This window comes from Silene latifolia, chromosome 7 (genome assembly GCF_048544455.1).
Source record: "Silene latifolia isolate original U9 population chromosome 7, ASM4854445v1, whole genome shotgun sequence".
Classification (NCBI taxonomy): domain Eukaryota; kingdom Viridiplantae; phylum Streptophyta; class Magnoliopsida; order Caryophyllales; family Caryophyllaceae; genus Silene; species Silene latifolia.
The window spans coordinates 127,815,706-127,835,915 of NC_133532.1; the positions used below are offsets into that span (position 1 = coordinate 127,815,706).

Sequence of the window (20,210 nt, forward strand, 5' to 3'; positions counted from 1 at the left end):
AACAAGAGTAAAGAAATAAGAGACATGGAAATGCTAAGAAATAACATAGAGTAACGCCACATTTTGTTCATCATATAACAAGAAAAATTGAGGACAAAAATGTATTTATTAATAAATATTTGTGACAAATGTAATTGTATAAATTGTAACTGGCTAAACTATATCACAATTATAATGTGAGGGATTAGCTTTTATGGGATTAAATTGTGTAGCCGTTTCTTCCCTTTTTAGTTTAGTTAATCATGCCAAATATGAGTACTTATGAGATCTCTAGTGCTAAAAACATTGGGTAGGACTCCTAAGAGACGATCTCTTAATAAGCTTTATTGAGAGATTATTGTACAATTTTAAGAAAAAGTGGTATTAAAGGTAATAAAATAGGTACAAATCATGATTAATGATAAAATGGGTACATTTATTATGTAAATAAGTACGAAATTACTATGTCACGATTAACAATAAAAGGGGTACGAAATACAAATAAAAGGGTACGAAATATTGGTCTCTCAATAACTTAGTGAGAGACCGTCTCTCCCAAGTTTTAGTGAAAAACATTTATGAATTGTTGCATGGATTACAAATGACCGAGACGAAGGAAATAACAATATTTGTCAACTAAAATGACCAATGAGGTTGAAATCCGTGCAATAGTTCAATATTTGTTATAAGTCATTTGTTTACTATTATATTATTTGAGTGATATTTTAATCAAACGTTAACAAATGATCGTAACAGTTGGACTGTTGGAGTATTATACAGCTTAATTAAATGTGACATAAAAGTTATCCTAAGTTGGCTATTAGTTGATATTGATAACTTTTAACTCATTATGCATATTTGTTCAATAAGATAATAGATCCTCTCTTTATGGTAATGACTCAAATCCGTTTTCAACCCGACATGGCAATATCAGTACTAGGCGAGCAGCTGGTTGAGCAGGCAGCAGCGTCTAATGAAACCAACACAGCGTACTAAAAACCCTATTTTCCCATTCGTATAAGGGATGTTTTCGGTAGTTCTCAAACAATTTAGAATATCCCAATAGGCAATCACTAGTATGATGTTCGATTCTCAAAATCAACAAAATGGGCATCTTTTGACAGGCATATCATCCAGGAAACTTCAAAAGGTCATAGCAAAGAAAACCCAGTGAGACCAGAGGATAAAAATTACAGTAATTTCTAGCTAAATAGAGCATGTACAAGCGGCTGCTTAAGAATGTAGGCGGTAATTGAAGAAATCGCCCCGACTAAAGTTGGAAACATCTTTCTGCACAGGTTTTACACTACAAATAAGTCATAATGCTTATGCCGCGGGGGGAAAACACACAGATATTACACTCCCATTGTTTTGAGCACAAGCATGGCCTTAGTTTACTACACGATTCCAAACATTGCAAGGGCATTGCTTACACAATCTCCAGGTTTGGATCTAACTCTCATCTCTTCCTTCGCTTATTCTCAGTCTGCAAAAAATAATTAAGCAAATCCCGTTAAACACGCTCGAATGCTAGTACAATGCAGAAAAATATTCAAGATTCACATTCATAGTACACTAGAGCATGCCCTAAGTTTGGTATAACTAGTCCCATGACACAGGATTAGGCTTGCTAATCATCATGTGTTAATCACAGGGGCAACGTAACGTACACCTGACCTCCTCCCTTTGTACCCAACAACATGCGAGACAGTACAGGGGTAATGTTGGAATCAATTGGTCTCCCTTGTGACGGGTTACCATTTGTGGCGGATATTTTGTGAGTGAAAATGGTAACAAAATGGGTTAGTGGAGAAAGGGGACCACATGAATAGTGTTGCAGAGAGAGAAAAAGTGGGTACTTTGTGAGGTAAAATGGTATCCGTCACTCAAGAGTGACGGATTGACGGATATGTGCCGTCACAAATGAGATTTTGTGTGTTGGAATTATCTGTGTTAAACAGAGCAAGTCTGAGATATTTTCATGATAATTAAGAGATGTTTTACAGCAATAAAATTCTGTTTGTCAAGAGCAAAGAACAAATTTTTTTATTTTCTGGCATAATTAAAACACAAATAATTAAGTACGGCTATTGTAGGGCGTACACGGACCATCCTAGTTCTATGGAAATGTAGATTTATGGAGACTGAACTAGTTGAGTAAGAAAGAGTGGCCAGTAAATTAGAACCAAAGCTGCTTATGAATCGGTGCCGATCAATCAACAACACAACAGAGTTATAAAACATTAGCATTGATGACGGTAGCATGCTTAGTCAGTAGTCACGATGGTAAAGCAGACATTGTAGTCATGAATAAAATAAAATCAAATGGACAAAAAATTCAAATCTTTTTACTTGAACACACGTATCAGATTATTAGAAATGTTGACTGTATAACAAATTAACAACTTTGTGATATACCTTACAGATATGAGATTACCACGAAAGTCAGAACCATAAAATATATCTCGTCTACAAAGCATAAGGGTTATGTAAGAAACTAACGACTGTACAAGATGAATACATAAATAAACAAAGAGTTCGTTAATTAAATGCAGGGGTGCAAGAAAGTCAAGTCAGCTTGTCGAGAAACTGCATTGGCTCCAGTAACTAAGTGCCGGGTTTCACACCATCTCTGAGGAGGAGCCACTGCAGTAGTTTTAGGCAGCTTTTCCCAAGATCGGGCCGTGATCCAGGAAAATAAATGTAAAGCATCAAAAATCAATACCATTCACAGAAACACCTATCAGAATAAACAAGAAAATTAACCTTGCCCTCAGCCAGCTGTGATACTACAGAAAAGGAATTGCTCCCTCTTTTAGGTTCATCTTCAGCAACACAATCAGAGCATAGGAAGTGATCCAACTTCTTTGCTTCTTCAATACTCATTCCCATGCAAGACGGATGGAACCTACATGAATAATAATCTTAGTAAAGAATCCGTTCAATCTATTTCACAATTTGAGTATGAAAATGGTCAAGTTCAAAGTGTCCAAGCCCTAGTTCTCATCTTTCAAAAGGCTTGTCCAGGGGTGTACTACAAGGAAAAGTAAAATGCCCAACAGCTCTCAATGCCAGCCTGCAACCTGGACTACCCTCACAATCCTCGTTTCCCAGACCTGTTTGGATGCCCACGTAGACATCCTCTTTTCCAAAATTAGTCATTCATACAACATTTTTTTCCCATTTTACAAACAATACAGACAAAAACTAGTATTCCAGTGGCTGGATAGGCCTTATAGGATCAAGTCGGGGTCTACCTGCTTTGATTTGATATATCCGAATGCCACTAAACAAAAAGTTCAGAATTTAGGAGGGAGGAATAGATCCCACAAAGTTGCTGTCGTATTAAATGTTGTCATGCTATTGAATCTCATTAATCAACCACTTATTTATACTAGTTACGGAGTAAAACTTACAACCACGAAATCTTATTAGACAAAGACTTAGTAGATTCTCCATATATTACGTAAAAGGTAAATCTACTCTCAACTCAAAAAGGTTATACCGAATCAACATAAAGACATTACCAGTCTTTGCAACCTTCGCACTGCACCATGAGATCATCAGGATTATACGGCATTTCACATTTGCAATATCTACAAAATGAACTCTAATCAGAACCTAAATAAGGAAAACATAAAACACAACCCAAAAAAAATCACAAGAGGCCCTAATTATGTTTCGAAACTCACACAGCAACTCTGTCAGGAGTAAAAGCCCCGGTGGCAGCCTTATATTCAAATCTACAGAAATAATCATCGGTGCCAACATTCTCGAGCTTAGTATAGTTCTTGAAGGAATGAACAATACATTTCCCTTCGATTGTATGCGCACTTTGTACATCATAATGGTCAGATAAGAACAACTCTTTCGCTCCATGGAACTGCCTTCTTCCTCCCATTGATTCCTCAGGCCTATAATACCACCTCACTCTCACCTTAATGTTGTTTCTGTTATCCGCCTCAATCGTCTCAACACGTGCTACATAAGGCGGCTTTCCAACGTCTGATGGCCTCAGTAAAACACAATCTCCAACTAAAAAACCATCCCATTTCAAAGAATGAGTACATCTTTCAATCAACTAATCCAGCATTTTCATTAAACAAACAAACAATCAAGAACGCTCATTTCTAACAGTGGCAGAGCCAGGATTTGCAGTAAGGGGCATGCAAAATTTCAGCAGTGACAAACGAGTAATGCCATAGGGAAACTGGAAAAAAAACTCGAAAATTTAACTAAACATTTCGATATTTTCATTTTCCAGCAGAGACGAGCGCCCCTGCTAGCCCCTCCCTAGCTCCACCATTGAATTCTATACTTCAAACAAACCCATCAATTCCTTTAATCTTCTCACAGTAAAGATAAGAACTTTAATCACAAAATGTGCAACAAAATAACTAAAAAACTCAATTTTCACCTGAAAATTTACTGCAATTACTAACAGTAATGTAAAAAAAGCAAGAAACTTTTGAATCAGATCAACCGTAAGGTAAAAACCCAGAAAGTTGAATTACCAAACAATGAGGTAAGAAGATGAAAATTGGAAATTACCTCGGACGACTTTGTTGGTGCCTTTAATGGTGTATGAGTCAAGGTCACGCTTACTTCCAGGTCGAGTTTTCGCCATTGATGAAGGAATAGAGCAGAAATATGAAGGGTTTGAGGGAGAAAGATTGAATCTTTGAGCATAAATTAGGGATTAAATTGGAAGAGAAGTATAGATTTGGGGATAGAAACGCAAACCCTAGATTTTGTGGGTGTTTTCAAATGAAAAAAGAGAGAGAACTTGGAAGGGTGTTTTTTTTTACTTGACTGAAGTTTTTAGTGAAGATTACTCCGACCACGAGTTTTTGTGCAAGACCGTCGTATACTTGTATGGAATACGGTGATTTACAAGATTTTACAAAAGATCGTATACATAAGTTATTTTGAATAGAACTTTTTTGGTTTTATAAAAATTCACCCGTTTATGGTTTACCTTGTTATGCTATGACTTATGAATGGTTTTGATTATAATTTTTTTTTGGTTTATCAAATAACTTGTAGCATTCTCGCGGATGTGAACTTAAACGAAAGTGAAGACTTTCAATATAGCAAGGAAACCAAAATAAGACCAAGAAAAATGAGGGCGAAGAGGTAGTGGCTAGTTGTTTAAAGACAGGAGCTTGAACCGAATCCAGATGTTACAAACACAAATTATGATTTGCTATGAGAAAGGAAATGTATCAATTATATTACCAGAAGTCCAATATTACAAGCGGCTTACAATCTACAAACCACCTCTCCAATAAAACAAGCACAAAATTGGTTATTCTCTAATTCACACATTTATTTTTTTGAAAGTTTTAATTCACACATTTATGATTCACCGTGTTACGCTTTAGATTTATTTTCGTATTTGTGTGATTGTGTCTTTGATATTGTGAATATTATATTCATTTTCTTTATGATGCACCCATTTCCGCATCGTGTTTAAGACTTGTACGGAGGCTTTCTTGAGTGTTACTTACTTTTTAAGAATTTATTTATGTTCACTTGTGTATTAACTATTAAGGATACAAAGTGTCAAAGACCCTAGTCGACTGTAAGATTAACTCATGTTATTGATATTTTTTATCGATTCTCACTTTGATTTACAAAAAGCATAAATAGTTTAACAGAAATGTACGAGGTTTTCTTCATTTTTACAACTAAATTAAATATAAGCTCGATGTATTGATAATATTGAGTGAAATCAACATAGATGTGCTTTTCTTCTTTCAATTTTATGTCCGATAAAGTTAAAGAGTAATACGGAGTAGAAAGTGTTTGTTCCACCTTTCGAACCTCATTAATATTGAAAAGTTACTAAGCCCTTCTTTCAATTTTTCTTTTAGGCTCTCTTCATTGTCATAAGAGGTAGATTGGTGGATCGCAAGGGCGGGATTTAGCGAACTCTCAAAATAAGGGTGGCTATACCGCCCATGAAAACCTAAGCCACGAGAAGGAGAAAAGAGAAAGGAGAAGAAAATGAATGATAGAAAATTTAAAACAAAGTTGGAAAGGCTGCCGATACAAACTCGCAAAGTAATTTTTGTCAGATTGAAAAAGGGTAACTTAAAATACCCCAAAAGTTACAAAAACAAGCTAGTCAACTAAGATCGCAAAGTAATTTTGTTGACGACGACTCTTCTAAAAAAGTCGACATTTGAGGCATGCAGCATGCTCTCATAAATCGCATGGTAAAAACTGCTAGAGGACGTATTTCTTTCCGCAAATTTTAATATTAAGCAGAATTCGAACCAACTAACCAAGCCAAAAAAAATATCATCCAACAATCCCTTATAATCCTAACTAGTTGAACCAAGTCACAAGCGCGAGTTCTGAATATACTTGGGAGACGGAAAATAAACGACAGCCATTATACAAGATAATTAAGCCATATATAGGATCCGGGTATATTATCTAGGGAGTTTAGAACCATTGTAATAAAGCTTAGTTACAATTTAATATAATTACGACGTACCCATCCATCCATAAGCCCATAAACAAGGCGGCATAACATTTCTCTTAACTGATGATAAAAACGGCCATTGTTATGCCGTACTTACATAAGCGTAGAGGACACATCCATCGGAAAATGATTAGCTAAGGTAGCAGGGTCCATGTAAGTATAGTGTGGATGACCGTGAGAATGAGCAGCCGCAGCATCCATCACCACGAATTGCATGTCCTCAGATGGTTTCCAATGCCTTTTTCTCTGGTTAATAAACCAGTTGTTTATTTGCTTCTGGTCCAACCCTGTCTCCTCCGCTAGTGCTACCTTCTGTGATTCCTGTCATACCATCAGCCGATATACAACACATGAGTAAGATCGCATCCACAAAGATAGATCTTAGAAATGTCAAGCATAGGGCAAGGGAAATTTGCATAGAACAACAACAACAACATCAGAGCCTTAATCCCAAAATGATTTGGGGTCGGCTGACATGAATGATCGTTAATTACAATTTACATTAATCAATGACCCAACTACGCTAATAATTCAAGAAATCTAGTAGTTTTTGTGTGTTTTCTTGAGGTGATTGGTCACCTAAACTAAATGCAAATTACATCACGTCGAAAATAACATACAAGAAAAACAATGAGGGGTTGAAGTTTGACATGGAATCAAACATCGGACCCCAAATAAAGTTCAATTACTGACCACCACTCATTGTGGAACGACATCAGGTGACTAATGATGGAACCGCATAATAATGACTCGATTACCACATGATTATTAACAACACGGCAACTATTAATAATTACACGTAAACTTGATTTTTGGGCTAGGTCACGAGTCATGACTATAACGAATAATCACTCCGGGACTTTACCAGTTATAGCTAGCTTAGATAACATTTTCGAGGAAAAGGGATTAAAAGGAAGGTAGAGGGGGGATCGACTTACCGAAGGGTATGGCCATTTATAGTGACGGGTCCACCAATCAAGCAGTTGTTGCCTTGCTTCTTTAGGAAGTTTGCCCTTCTTCCTCTTCTTCAAGAATTCCTGCCTTAGACTTCCCAAATATCCACTGTACTTACGGAGCAGCTGGCCTTTCAGTTCCCTGTCTTCTGCCGAAGGATCAATGAAGTTATTGTTCACGTCAATCTCGTCTTCAGATGATCCGTTCCTACCAGTACCTGCATCATCATGAGCTCCTGGTACGAGATCTTGCATCAAATAGTTTCCAAATTTAGATACATCATAATGCAATCATTTACAAAAAATGAACTTGCGACCATATTCGACATGACAACAACAAAAACATCAGAGCCTTAATCCCAAAATGATTTGGGGTTGGCAGACATGAATCATCCTTTAGAACCGTCCATGAGTGAACGCACACCTAAAAAATGCGGAAAAAATAGAAAAGAAAAAGTGAAATTCGACAACATGACATTTTGAAACAAACTAACTTTAAACTACTTAACCAAGAATAGGTTATGTCAAATGGTAACACTAATGCCAAACAAAGTAATGTATCACACAAATCGTTCTATCACCGAAATAACAACAAAAGACATTAATACAAACATTTTTGTCACGGGTTGGTAAATCCATAAATCGGACATACAAAGTTCTTACCTTTCTTAGTATAGTGACATAAAATTTAGCATAATAGCATGGAGTCGGATTGAGATCAAAATTTTCTATATTTCGACATGGGTGATCCAAGGTCGCCAAATTCATAAGGAGTAGTTTGCTAGATACAACTAGGTCATACACTTACATATACGTAATACCGATGTTCACGTACAATTCAGTAGCGATGGAGCGAATTTCGTAACACAAGGGAGATCTAGCTAGCATGTGGTAAGATTTATAGACTTATAGGTGTTCTTTATTGCATGTCCCACACATGAGTTGTGAAAGAAGTGACATAAAATTGAGACAATAAAACCAGCTTGAATGCATGAAGAAAGACTTTGTTGCAAGATTTTATGTATACCTAAGATTCCCAGCTCATATTTCATGTTACTAGGGACAAATATAACAAAGTTGAATGAATGAATGAATAATGTTACACATTGATTTGGTATAATTGAGAAACCTTTACTACTTTAAAACAGTATACCTAAGATTCTTAGTAGATCAAACTCTATAATGCTCCCTTCCAAATCAATTTCCGCAAAATTTACTACTCGGTCGCATTTATCATAGACATATATCCATCATATTTGACTCATGAACAACCTTAGGCCTACATCGATCGTTTTTCTAAGTGGCGAGATAACCAGCAAAACATTATTTCACATCTTATTGAAAAACGGAAAAATAAACCCTTTGGTCCGTTTATTTTACTTGAATTTCTAATGCGAGCATATGAGAGAAAGTTAAGTAATTCTGTTCCATTTAACTATGCTAGACATGGTTATACCTTCTGAATTTGAGGACACGAGTTTCTCTAATCTCGATCATATGACTAATAAAGCGGCGGAACACTAAATTAAAACTGATAAACATCAATAAGCAATACGATCATAGAGTAATCGCTAAGATTCTATTAAATACTACTCGTACTATTATCAAGCTACTAACAAGGACAACAACGACCATGGTAGATAACCGCTAAGCTCCAATGGCCGCTATTATCAAGATTCAAGTACATATTATTAATCATTCGAAATTAAACTACTTTTTACCATGATGAAGAACTGGTGCCCTAGGATACCTTATTCAAAATCAGATGAAATTAAAGATTTGAAAGTGAATGTGACTATTATCCTTGCAAAATGATTTGCAAACAAATGATTGTAGACAACAATAACTAGATTGAAAGCTTCACCTCATTCTCATACAACAAACAGGCCGCAAAGTCATCAATTAACAAAGTTAATAGCATCTCTTTTCGCCTCTACAATACGTATTACAAACAAAAATACCAAGGAAATCATTACTCGATCCTTAAACGCCGACTTAAAAAACCTAATTGCAATAAAGATTCCTTCAGTGAAATAATTCAAGCATAAGTAGTAGAAAACTAGAAACTTGAGCATCCCGGGTATAAATTTAAATCTCATTTGACACCGTTTCAAGGTTAAGACTTGAGACGGTAAGATAACTCTATCTATATCTAGGGAAGTATTAATCATAGGCCTTATTGAAAAAGAGAAGAATATTTAAAGCAAAGAATAATCTAAGTTGAGCATAAACTAGCTGCAAAACCCTACTTCCAAGAACAAATAAAATAAACAAGGAACCAATTATGCAAAAAGAATGGACAGTCCAAAAGGAAAGACACAGGGTTTTGTTAAAGTTCCAAGATCTTAACCTTGGAAACATGCACATGCAAATATAATACTCTCCAAAACAATGTAAAGATTCATACTTTCATTATAATAATAGTATTAACAACAATAAATGAATGATTTTTTTACCCAAAAAGACCGTCTCAGAGTTTCACGGTGTGAGATCGTCTTAATCTGTACTATTAACTTGTGTGTGTGATAGTATTATAAGATCAAGTTTAAAACACCACTAATATTCAAAAGCAAACATTAAACACACATTGAATAAAATAATTAAAAGAACCACAAGGAATTACCAGAAGAAGGAGAGTCTAAAGAAGAAGAAGAGAGGGTTAGGGCTTTGAATTGGCAATCAATTTTAGAAAGAAAAAGCATGGCTTCTTTAAAAGGCTTGCTTAATTCTTGCTCATATTTAGTAAGCATTTCACTATATGCCTCCATAAATTGATCTAACCCTGGATCTTCTCCTATATATCCTCCGCCACCGCCACCGCCACCGCCTTGATTCATTGCCATTGCTTCTGCTTCTTCTAATCTTGCCACCACTTCCGGCGGCGCTCCCACCTTTTTTTTAATACACAACAAGGGTTTACATTAGTAATTTAAAAATAGAAAATTTCATGAAATTATAGCTTGTGTACACTTATTATTCTTTATGATAAATGTTTTTTTACACAAAAACAAGCAAAATTACACAAGAGGGTGTTTTGGATTTTTCTTATCAATTTTTTCAAGAGAAATGGAACATTATATTAGATTAAAATTACTAAAATGGGGTATTTATCATATATCAGTTCAGATCTTGTTAAAATGACATGAAATTCACAAAATATGAAAGAACATACTCCTTATAAGGAAAGTGTGTACATAACCATGTCTTCATTCCATCTCAATCATTTGTTTATCTTTGATTAAAATACTGCTTACAAGGAAAAGAAATGACTGAGACGGTAAGAGCGAATACATACTTGTAGGAGAAGATCTCATAATAATCTACTCCCTCCGTCCCGGTCAATTATTGTTCTTTGGTTTTGGCACAAAAACCAGAAAAGGGAAGAAAGCTAATTATAAGATGACAGGTGAACCAAATTCAGTATAAAAGATCAAATTGCTCATCAAATACAATACTAAAATAGAAAGAACAACAATTATTTGAGACAGCCAAAAATAAAAAAGAACAACAAATGAGCGGGGCAGGGGTATTATCTAATATTATAATTACAACAACTATATACACACACTAATCACTATGTATAAACAATAAAAAGAGATAAATATAAACCTTCTGACAGTTAACAAAGGCAGATATAAGACGAGGGTAGTGAGGGTGAGCCATAATTTGAGCCTTAATATTGTTACTATTATTATTATTATTACTATTACTATTAGTATTAATATTAATGTTATTCTCCATTTCCATGACATGATCATAACATCCACCTGCCGCCGCAGCGGCCGCAGCGGCGGCAGTAGAAGAACAAGAAGCTGAAGAACAACATAGCTTCTTGCTGTTATTGGGATGATGATGATGATGGTGGTGGTGTTGATGATGTGAATTATGGTTTTGATAATGTTGTTGCTGATGAGATGATAGTGATGATGGAACCATCATCATCATAGGAAATAATCCATTATTATTTTCTAACATCATATCTGAACTATTAACATTAATATTAATGTTATTATTGTTATTGTTATTTTCCATAATGATATACTCCGTAATTATCTCTCTCTACTAAAAAGAAAACAAGAAAAGATGTCACCTTTCACTAAGTAAATAATAATAATAATAATAATATTTGAAAAACTGAAACTACAAATTCTCTTGCTTGTGTCTTTTTATGCCTCACTCTCATTATTGTTTCTTTTCTCTTGTTTTCTTTTTGTTTTTTTTTTTTAAAAAAAGGGAAGAGTATATGATATGAAGAAAAGGGGGAAAGAAAGGAGAAAAAGGGTCACCCGGAATTCAAGCTTACACAAAAAACAGGCTTTTAACAGCAAAAATCCTAAGTAAAAACCCAATGGTTTATTATGTGATACGGAGCACTTGTCGTCATCTTCTCCTATTATATTTTCTCAAGTCACCCTTATAATGAGTATATTAACTGGTTAAATATCATCATATAAGTAGATAAGATAAAAATTAGAATACTTAGGGGGCGTTTGTTTCGCGCATGGGTATGGGTTTGAAATTAGGAATCATACCTGGGTGGTATCGGGTTGGAACTCCATTCCTCATTCCATGCGTTTGTTTCAATTACGAGTGGTATGGGTTTGAAACTCAATTAAAGCTAAAATATGTAAAATATAATATTTTAAATAATATTTTTTTAATATTGTAAAATCATGAAAATAAAGATTTAATCAAATAATTATATAAAAGTACATTTACAATATTGCCATAATTTTTATTTTCACATTTTTGTTTGTTTTCATTTCATACCCATAGGTATCATTCTCATACCCACCCCCTCCTTGGGTATGAAAAACCCATACCTCATGGGTTTGAGGTATGGGTATGAAACCCTTATATTTGACAAACAAACACTTGGTATGGGTTTGGCTAATTCCAAACTCATACCTCATACCTTTTGTGTTTGAACCAAACACCCCCTTAAAGTTTCCTAACTCATAAATGACTTATCTCTATCTATACATGTGGATTTTTTTAACCTATTATAAGCTTGTGACAAATATTCATCTGTCTCACATGAGAATTTGTGTATTTCTCTATATATCTATCTTTTAAATGCAATTTTTGTCATCCTATTAATACCTTCCTATATTATAAATAATATATAAATAAATAATTGATTTTAAGGAAAGAAACCCTTTGTTACCCGATAAGGAAACTAAATTTATTATCCACCTCCTAACTGAAATTGGTAGTTGTTTGGGAGCCTGTAAGAAGTCATTTTTTTTTCTCCCGATTTTTACTATGTGTCCAAGGTCGCTTCAGGAGTTACCTTATTCACTTCAAACTTTAAATACAAGTATCATTGTTAACGGGTATCTGATTTTCGCCCGAGATTGGTCTATCGCACACCGGCAGGCTCAAATGTCCTTTGTTGCTCCTCAAATTTTGAGGCCGCTTTATCTTGCATGAGAAAACTTCCGTGTGATTTACGGAAATTTTTGTCCGGGACTCTGGAACCCGGAAAACTGTGTATTATACACCTATATTTGAACCGTTTGGTAGACTCTACCCGGTGATGTTTGTTTTTCATGTATCTGAGATTACTTCCTAACTTCGGCATTGTTTAATTATCAACCCAACATGAAAGACAAGTACATATTCTCTCCAGTACCTCAAAAAAACTGGATGGTCGAGTACCAAGCTAAGATGGTGACATGTGGATGGGTCCAAAATCAAAGGCAAATAAAAGTTGTCTTCTTTTTAAAGCGTCTTCATCAAAATTCAGAGTCCCGGAACAAAATTCTCCGGAAATCACATAGAAAGTTCCTCAGGTCAGATAAAGAGGCCAGGCAAAATTTGAGTAGCAACAGAAGACATTTAGGGGTGCCGGTATGCCATAAACCAGCATTCGTCAAACCTCGGTTAATCGTGAAAAATGGATTAATGCTCGTTTAATGCTCGTTATTTGAGGTTGAATCGAATAGGTTAATTCCTGAAACAATGACCTCGAACGCGTGATTGAAAAACCGGGAGAAAAAGAAACCGGGTCCGGTACGACCTCCCGAACGGCTCAAATTGAAGTGTATAATACACGGTTTTTCGGGAGCCCAGGGTCCCGGAACAAAATTCTTCGGAAATCACATAGAAAGTTCCTCGGGTCAGATAAAGCGGCCAAGCAAAATTTTAGTAGCAACGGAAGACATTTGGGGGTGCCGGTATGACATAAACCAGCATTCGTCGAACCTCGGATAATCGTGAAAAATGGATTAATGCTCGTTTAATGCACGTTATTTAAGGCTGAATCGAATAGGTTAATTCCTAAAATAACCTCGGACGCGTGATTGAAAAACCAGGAGAAAAAGAAACCGGGTCCGGTACGACCTCCCGAACGGCTCCAATTGAAGTGTATAATACACGGTTTTTCGGGAGCCGAGGGTCCCGGAACAAAATTCCCCGGAAATCACATAGAAAGTTCCTCGGGTCAGATAAAGCGGCCACGCAAAATTTCATTAGCAACGGAAGACATTTGGGGGTGCCGGTATGCCAAAAACCAGCATTCGTCGAACCTCGGATAATCGTAAAAAATTGATTAATGCTCGTTATTTGAGGCTGAATCGAATTGGTTAACTCCTGAAATGACCTCGGACGCGTGATTGAAAAACCGGGAGAAAAAGAAACCGGGTCGGGTACGACCTCCTGAACGGCTCAAATTGAAGTGTATAATACACGGTTTTTCGGGAGCCCAGGGTCCCGGAATAAAATTCCCCGGAAATCACGTAGAAATTCCTCGGGTCAGATAAAACGGCCACGCAAAATTTGAGTAGCAACGGAAGACATTTGGGGGTGCCGGTATGCCATAAACCAGCATTCGTCGAACCTCGGATAATCGTGAATAATGGATTAATGCTTGTTTAATGTTCGTTATTTGAGGGTGAATCAATTAGTTTAACTCCTGAAATGACCTCGGACGTGTGTTTCAAAAACCGGGAGAAAAAGAAACCGGGTCTAGTACGACCTCCCGAACGGCTCAAATTGAAGTGTATAATACACGGTTTTTCGGGAGCCCAGGGTCCGGAACAAAATTCTCCGGAAATCACATAGAAAGTTACTCGGGCCAGATAAAGCGGCCACGCAAAATTTTGAGTAGCAACGGAAGACATTTAGGGGTGCCGGTATGCTATAAACCAGCATTCATCGAACCTCGGATAATCGTGAAAAATGGATTAATGCTCGTTATTTGAGGCTGAATCGAATAGGTTAACTCCTGAAATAACCTCAGACGTGTGATTGAAAAACCGGGAGAAAAAGATAACGGGTCCGATACGACCTCCCGAACGGCTCAAATTGAAGTGTATAATACACGGTTTTTCAGGAGCCCAGCGCCCCGAAACAAAATTCTCCGGAAATCAAATAGAAAGTACCTCGGGTCAGATAAAGCGGCCACGCAAAATTTGAGTAGCAACGGAAGACATTTAGGGGTGCCGGTATGCCATAAACCAGCATTCGTCTAACCTCGGATAATCGTGAAAATGGATTAATGCTCGTTATTTGAGGTTGAATCGAATAGGTTAACTCCTGAAATGACCTTGGACGCGTGATTGAAAAACCGGGAGGAAAAGAAACCGGGTCCGGTACGACCTCCCGAACGGCTCAAATTGAAGTGTATAAATACACGGTTTTTCGGGAGCCCAGGGTCCCGGAACAAAATTCTCCGGAAATCACATTGAAAGTTCCTTGGGTCAGATAAAGCGGCCACGCGAAATTTGAGTAGCAACGGAAGACATTTAGGGGTGCCGGTATGCCATAAACCAGCATTCGTCTAACCTCGGATAATCGTGAAAAATGGATTAATGCTCGTTATTTGAGGCTGAATCGAATAGGTTAACTTTTGAAATGACCACGGACGCGTGATTGAAAAACCGGAAGAGAAAGAAACCGGGTCCGGTACGACCTCCTGAACGGCTAAAATTGAAGTGTATAACACACGGTTTTTCGGGAGCCCAGGGTCCCGGAAAAAAATTCTCCGGAAATCACATAGAAAGTTCCTCGGGTCAGATAAAGAGGCCACGCGAAATTCGAGTAGCAACGGAATACATTTGGGGGTGCCGCTATGCCATAAACCAGCATTCGTCGAAACTCGGATAATCGTGAATAACGGATTAATGCTCGTTATTTCAGACTTAATCGAATAGGTTAACTCCTGAAATGACCTCGCACGCGTGACTGAAAAACCGGGACAAAAAGAAACCGGGTCCAGTACGACCTTCCGAACGGCTCAAATTGAAGTTCCTCGGTTTTTCGGGATCCCAGGGCCCCGGAATAAAATTCTCCGGAAATCACATACAAAGTTCATCGGGTCAGATTAAGCGGCCACGCGAAATTTGAGTAGAAACGGAAGACATTTGGGGGTGCCGGTATGCCGTAAACCAGCATTCGTCGAAACTCGGATAATCGTGAAAAATGGATTAATGCTTGTTTAATGCTCGTTATTTGGGGCTGAATCGAATAGGTTAACTTCTGAAATGACCTCAGACGCGTGATCGAAAAAGCGGGAGAAAAAGAAACCGTGTCCAGTATGACCTCCCGAAAGGCTTAAATTGAAGTGTATAATACACGGTTTTTCGGGAGCCCAGGGACCCGAAACAAAATTCTCCGGAAATCACATAAAAAGTTCCTTGAGTCAGATAAAGCGGCCACGCAAAATTTGAGTAGCAACGGAAGACATTTGGGGGTGCCGTTATGCCATAAATTAGCATTCGTCGAAACTCGGATAATCGTGAAAAATGGATTAATGCTCGTTATTTGAGGCTGAATCGAATAGGTTAACTCCTCAAATGACCTCGGACGAGTGATTGAAAAAACGGGACAAAAATAAACCGGGTCCAGTACGACCTCCTGAACGGCTCAAATTGAAGTGTGTAATACACAGTTTTTCGGGAGCTCTGGGCCCTGGAACAAAATTCTCCGGAAATCACATAGAAAGTACCTCGGGGCAGATAAAACGGCCACGCAAAACTTGAGTAGCAACGAAAGACATTTAGGGGTGCCGGTATGCCATAAACCAGCATTCGTCGAACCTCGGATAATTGTGAAAAATGGATTAATGCTCGTTTAATGCTCGTTATTTGAGGCTGAATCGAATAGATTAACACCTGAAATGACCTCGGACGCGTGATTGAAAAACCGTGAGAAAAAGAAACCGGGTCCGATACGACCCCGTGAACGGCTCAAATTGAAGTGTATAATACACGGTTTTTCGGGAGCCCAGTGACCCGGAAAAAAATTCTCCGGAAATCACATAAAAAGTTACTCGGGTTAGATAAAGCGGCCACGCAAAATTTGAGTAGTAACGGAAGACATTTGGGGGTGCCGGTATGCCATAAACCATCATTCGTCGAACCACGGTTAATCGTGAAAAATGGATTAATGCTCGTTATTTGAGGCTGAATCGAATAATTTAACTCCAGAAATGACCTCGGACGCGTGATTGAAACTAGGAGAAAAAGAAACCGGGTCCGGTACGACCTCCCGAATGGCTCAAATTGAAGTGTGTAATACACAGTTTTTCGGGAGCTCGGGGCCCCGGAACAAAATTTTCCGAAAATCACATAGAAAGTACATCGGGTCAGATAAAGCGGCCACGCAAAATATTAGTTGCAACGGAAGACATTTAGGGGTGACGGTATACCATAAACCAGCATTCGTCGAACCTCGGATAATTGTGAAAAATGGATTAATGCTCGTTTAATGCTCGTTATTTGAGGCTGAATCGAATAGGTTAACTCCTGAAATGACCTCGGACTCATGATTGAAAAACCGGGAGAAAGAGAAACCGGGTCCGAGACGACCCCAGGAACGGCTCAAATTGAAGTGTATAGATAAAGCGGCCACGCAAAATATTAGTTGCAACGGAAGACATTTAGGGGTGACGGTATACCATAAACCAGCATTCGTCGAACCTCGGATAATTGTGAAAAATGGATTAATGCTCGTTTAATGCTCGTTATTTGAGGCTGAATCGAATAGGTTAACTTCTGAAATGACCTCGGACTCGTGATTGAAAAACCTGGAGAAAAAGAAACCGGGTCCGATACGACCCCACGAACGGCTCAAATTGAAGTGTATAATACACGGTTTTTCGGGAGCCTAGGGTCCCGGAACAAAATTCTCCGGAAATCACATAGATAGTTCCTCGGGTGAGATAAAGCGGCCACGCAAAATTTGAGTAGCAACGGAAGACATTTGGAATGCCGGTATGCCATAAACCAGCATTCGTCGAACCTCGGATAATCGTGAAAAATGGATTAATGCTCGTTATTTGAGGCTGAATCGAATAGGTTAACTCATGAAATGACCTCGGACGCGTGATTGAAAAACCGGGAGAAAAAGAAACCGTGTCCGGTACGATTTCCCGAACGGCTCAAATTGAAGTGTATAATACACGGTTTTTCGGGAGCCCGGGGCCCCGGAACAAAATTCTCTGGAAATCACATAAGAAGCTCCTCGGGTCAGATAAAGCAGCTACGCAAAATTTGAGTAGCAACAGAAGACATTTGGGGGTGCCGGTATGCCATAAACCATCATTCGTCGAACCACGGTTAATTGTGAAAAATGGATTAATGCTCGTTTAATGCTCGTTATTTGAGGCTGAATCGAATAGATTAACTTCTGAAATGACCTCGGTCGCGTGATTGAAAAACCGGGCCCGGTACAAACTCCCGAACGACTCAAATTGAAGTGTATAATACACAGTTTTTCGGGAGCCCATGGTCCCGGAACAAAATTCTCCGGAAATCACATAGAAAGTTCCTCGGGTCAGATAAAGCTGCCACGCAAAATTTGAGTAGCAACGGGAGACATTTGGGGGTGCCGGTATGCTATAAACCAGCATTCGTCGAACCTCGGATAATCGTAAAAAATGTATTAATACTCGTTATACGAGGCTGAAATCGAATAGGTTAACTCATGAAATGACCTCGGACACGTGATTTAAAAACCGGGAGAAAAAGAAACCGGGTCCGGTACTACCTCCCGAACGGCTCAAATTGAAGTGTATAATACACGGTTTTTCGAGAGCCCAGGGCCCCGGAAAAAAATTCTCCGGAAATCACTTAAAAAGTTCCTCGGGTCAGATAAAGCGGCCATGCAAAATTTGCGTAGCAACGGAAGACATTTGAGGGTGTTGGTATGCTATAAACCAGCATTCGTCGAACCTCGGATAATCGTGAAAAATGGATTAATGCTCGTTTAATGCTCGTTATTTGAGGCTGAATCGAATAGGTTAACTCCTGAAATGACCTCAGACGCGTGATTGAAGAACCGGAAGAAAAAAAAACCGGGTCCGGTACGACCTTCCGAACGGCTGACATTGAAGTGTATAATAAACGGTTTTTCGGGATTCCGGGGTCCCGGAACAAAATTCTCCGGAAATCACATAGAAAGTTCCTAGGGTCAGATAAAGCGGCCACGCAAAGTCTGAGCACCAACGGAAGAAATTTGGAGGTGCCGGTGTGCCAGAAACCAGCATTCGCCGAAACTCGGTTTATCGTGAAAAATGTGTTAAAGCTCGTTATTTGAGGCTGAAATCGAACAGGTTGATTCCTGAAATGAGCTCGGACGCGTGATTGAAAAAGAGGGAGAAAAAAAAAACAGGGTTCGGTACGACCTTCCGAACGACTGAAATTGAAGTGTATAATACACGGTTTTTCGGGAGCGGAGGGCCCCGGAACATAATTCTCCGAAAATCACATAGAAAGTCCTCGGGTTAGATAAAGCGGCCACGCAAAATTTGAGTAGCAACGGAAGGCTTTTGGGGGTGCCGGTATGCTATAAACCAGCATTCGTCGAACCTCGGATAAACGTGAAAAATGGACTAATGCTCGTTTAATGCTCGTTATTTGAGGCTGAATCGAATAGGTTAACTCATGAAATGACCTCGGACACGTGAATTAAAAACCGGGAGAAAAAGAAACCGGGTCCGGTACAACCTTCCGAACGGCTCAAATTGAAGTGTATAATACACGGTTTTTGAGAGCCCAGGGCCCCGGAACAAAATTCTCCGGAAATCACATACAAAGTTCCTCGGGTCAGATAAAGCGGTCACGCAAAATTTGAGTAGCAACGGAAGACATTTTGGGGTGCCGGTATGCCATAAGCCGGCATTCGTCGAACCTCGGATAATCGTGAAAAATGGATTAATGCTCGTTATTTGAGGCTGAATCGAATAGGTTAACTCCTGAAATGACCTCGGACGCGTGATTGAAAAACCCGGAGAAAAAGAAACCGGTTTTCGGGATTCCGGGGTCAGATAAAGCGGCCACGCAAAGTCCTCGGGTTAGATAAAGCGGCTACGCAAAATTTGAGTAACAACGGAAGGCTTTTGGGGGTGCCGGTATGCTATAAACCAGCATTCGTCGAACCTCGGATAAACGTGAAAAATTGACTAATGCTCGTTTAATGCTCGTTATTTGAGGCTGAATCGAATAGTTTAACTCCTGAAATGACCTCGGGTGCGTGATTGAAAAACCAGGAGAAAAAGAAACCGGGTCCGGTACGACCTTCCGAACGGCTGAAATTGAAGTGTATAATATACCGGTTTTCGGGATTCCGGGGTCCCGGAACAAAATTCTCCGGAAATCACATAGAAAGGTCCTCGGGTCAGATAAAGCGGCCACGCAGAGTTTGAGCACCAACGGAAGACAGTTGGGGGTGCTAGTGTGCCAGGAACCAGCATTCGCCGAAACTCGGATTATCGTGAAAAATGTGTTAAAGCTCGTTATTTGAGGCACAAATCGAACATGTTGATTCCTGAAATGAGCTCG

At 38.5% G+C, this 20,210-nt stretch overlaps 2 protein-coding genes across 3 annotated transcripts; both read right to left on the reverse strand.

The window, feature by feature from the left end:
• Positions 1–1,110: 1,110 nt before the first annotated feature.
• LOC141593101 (chromatin remodeling protein EBS-like) lies at positions 1,111–4,805 on the reverse strand. The gene is made up of 5 exons (XM_074414053.1): positions 4,531–4,805; positions 3,672–4,014; positions 3,507–3,575; positions 2,746–2,887; positions 1,111–1,465 (listed from the first exon to the last, which is right to left on the reverse strand). Exons 1-5 carry the CDS (start codon positions 4,604–4,606, stop codon positions 1,439–1,441), a joined length of 657 nt encoding a protein of 218 aa, XP_074270154.1. The 5' UTR covers positions 4,607–4,805; the 3' UTR covers positions 1,111–1,438.
• A 1,556-nt stretch (positions 4,806–6,361) lies between these two features.
• Positions 6,362–11,758, reverse strand: LOC141593103 (homeobox protein knotted-1-like LET6). 2 transcript variants are annotated; one of them, XM_074414055.1, is made up of 4 exons: positions 11,035–11,758; positions 10,049–10,316; positions 7,411–7,661; positions 6,362–6,793 (listed from the first exon to the last, which is right to left on the reverse strand). In XM_074414055.1, exons 1-4 carry the CDS (start codon positions 11,455–11,457, stop codon positions 6,566–6,568), a joined length of 1,170 nt encoding a protein of 389 aa, XP_074270156.1. In that variant the 5' UTR covers positions 11,458–11,758; the 3' UTR covers positions 6,362–6,565. The 2 variants fall into 2 exon arrangements, with proteins under 2 accessions (XP_074270156.1, XP_074270155.1); XM_074414054.1 differs by having other exon boundaries at positions 7,411–7,673; positions 11,035–11,755.
• Positions 11,759–20,210: the final 8,452 nt, after the last annotated feature.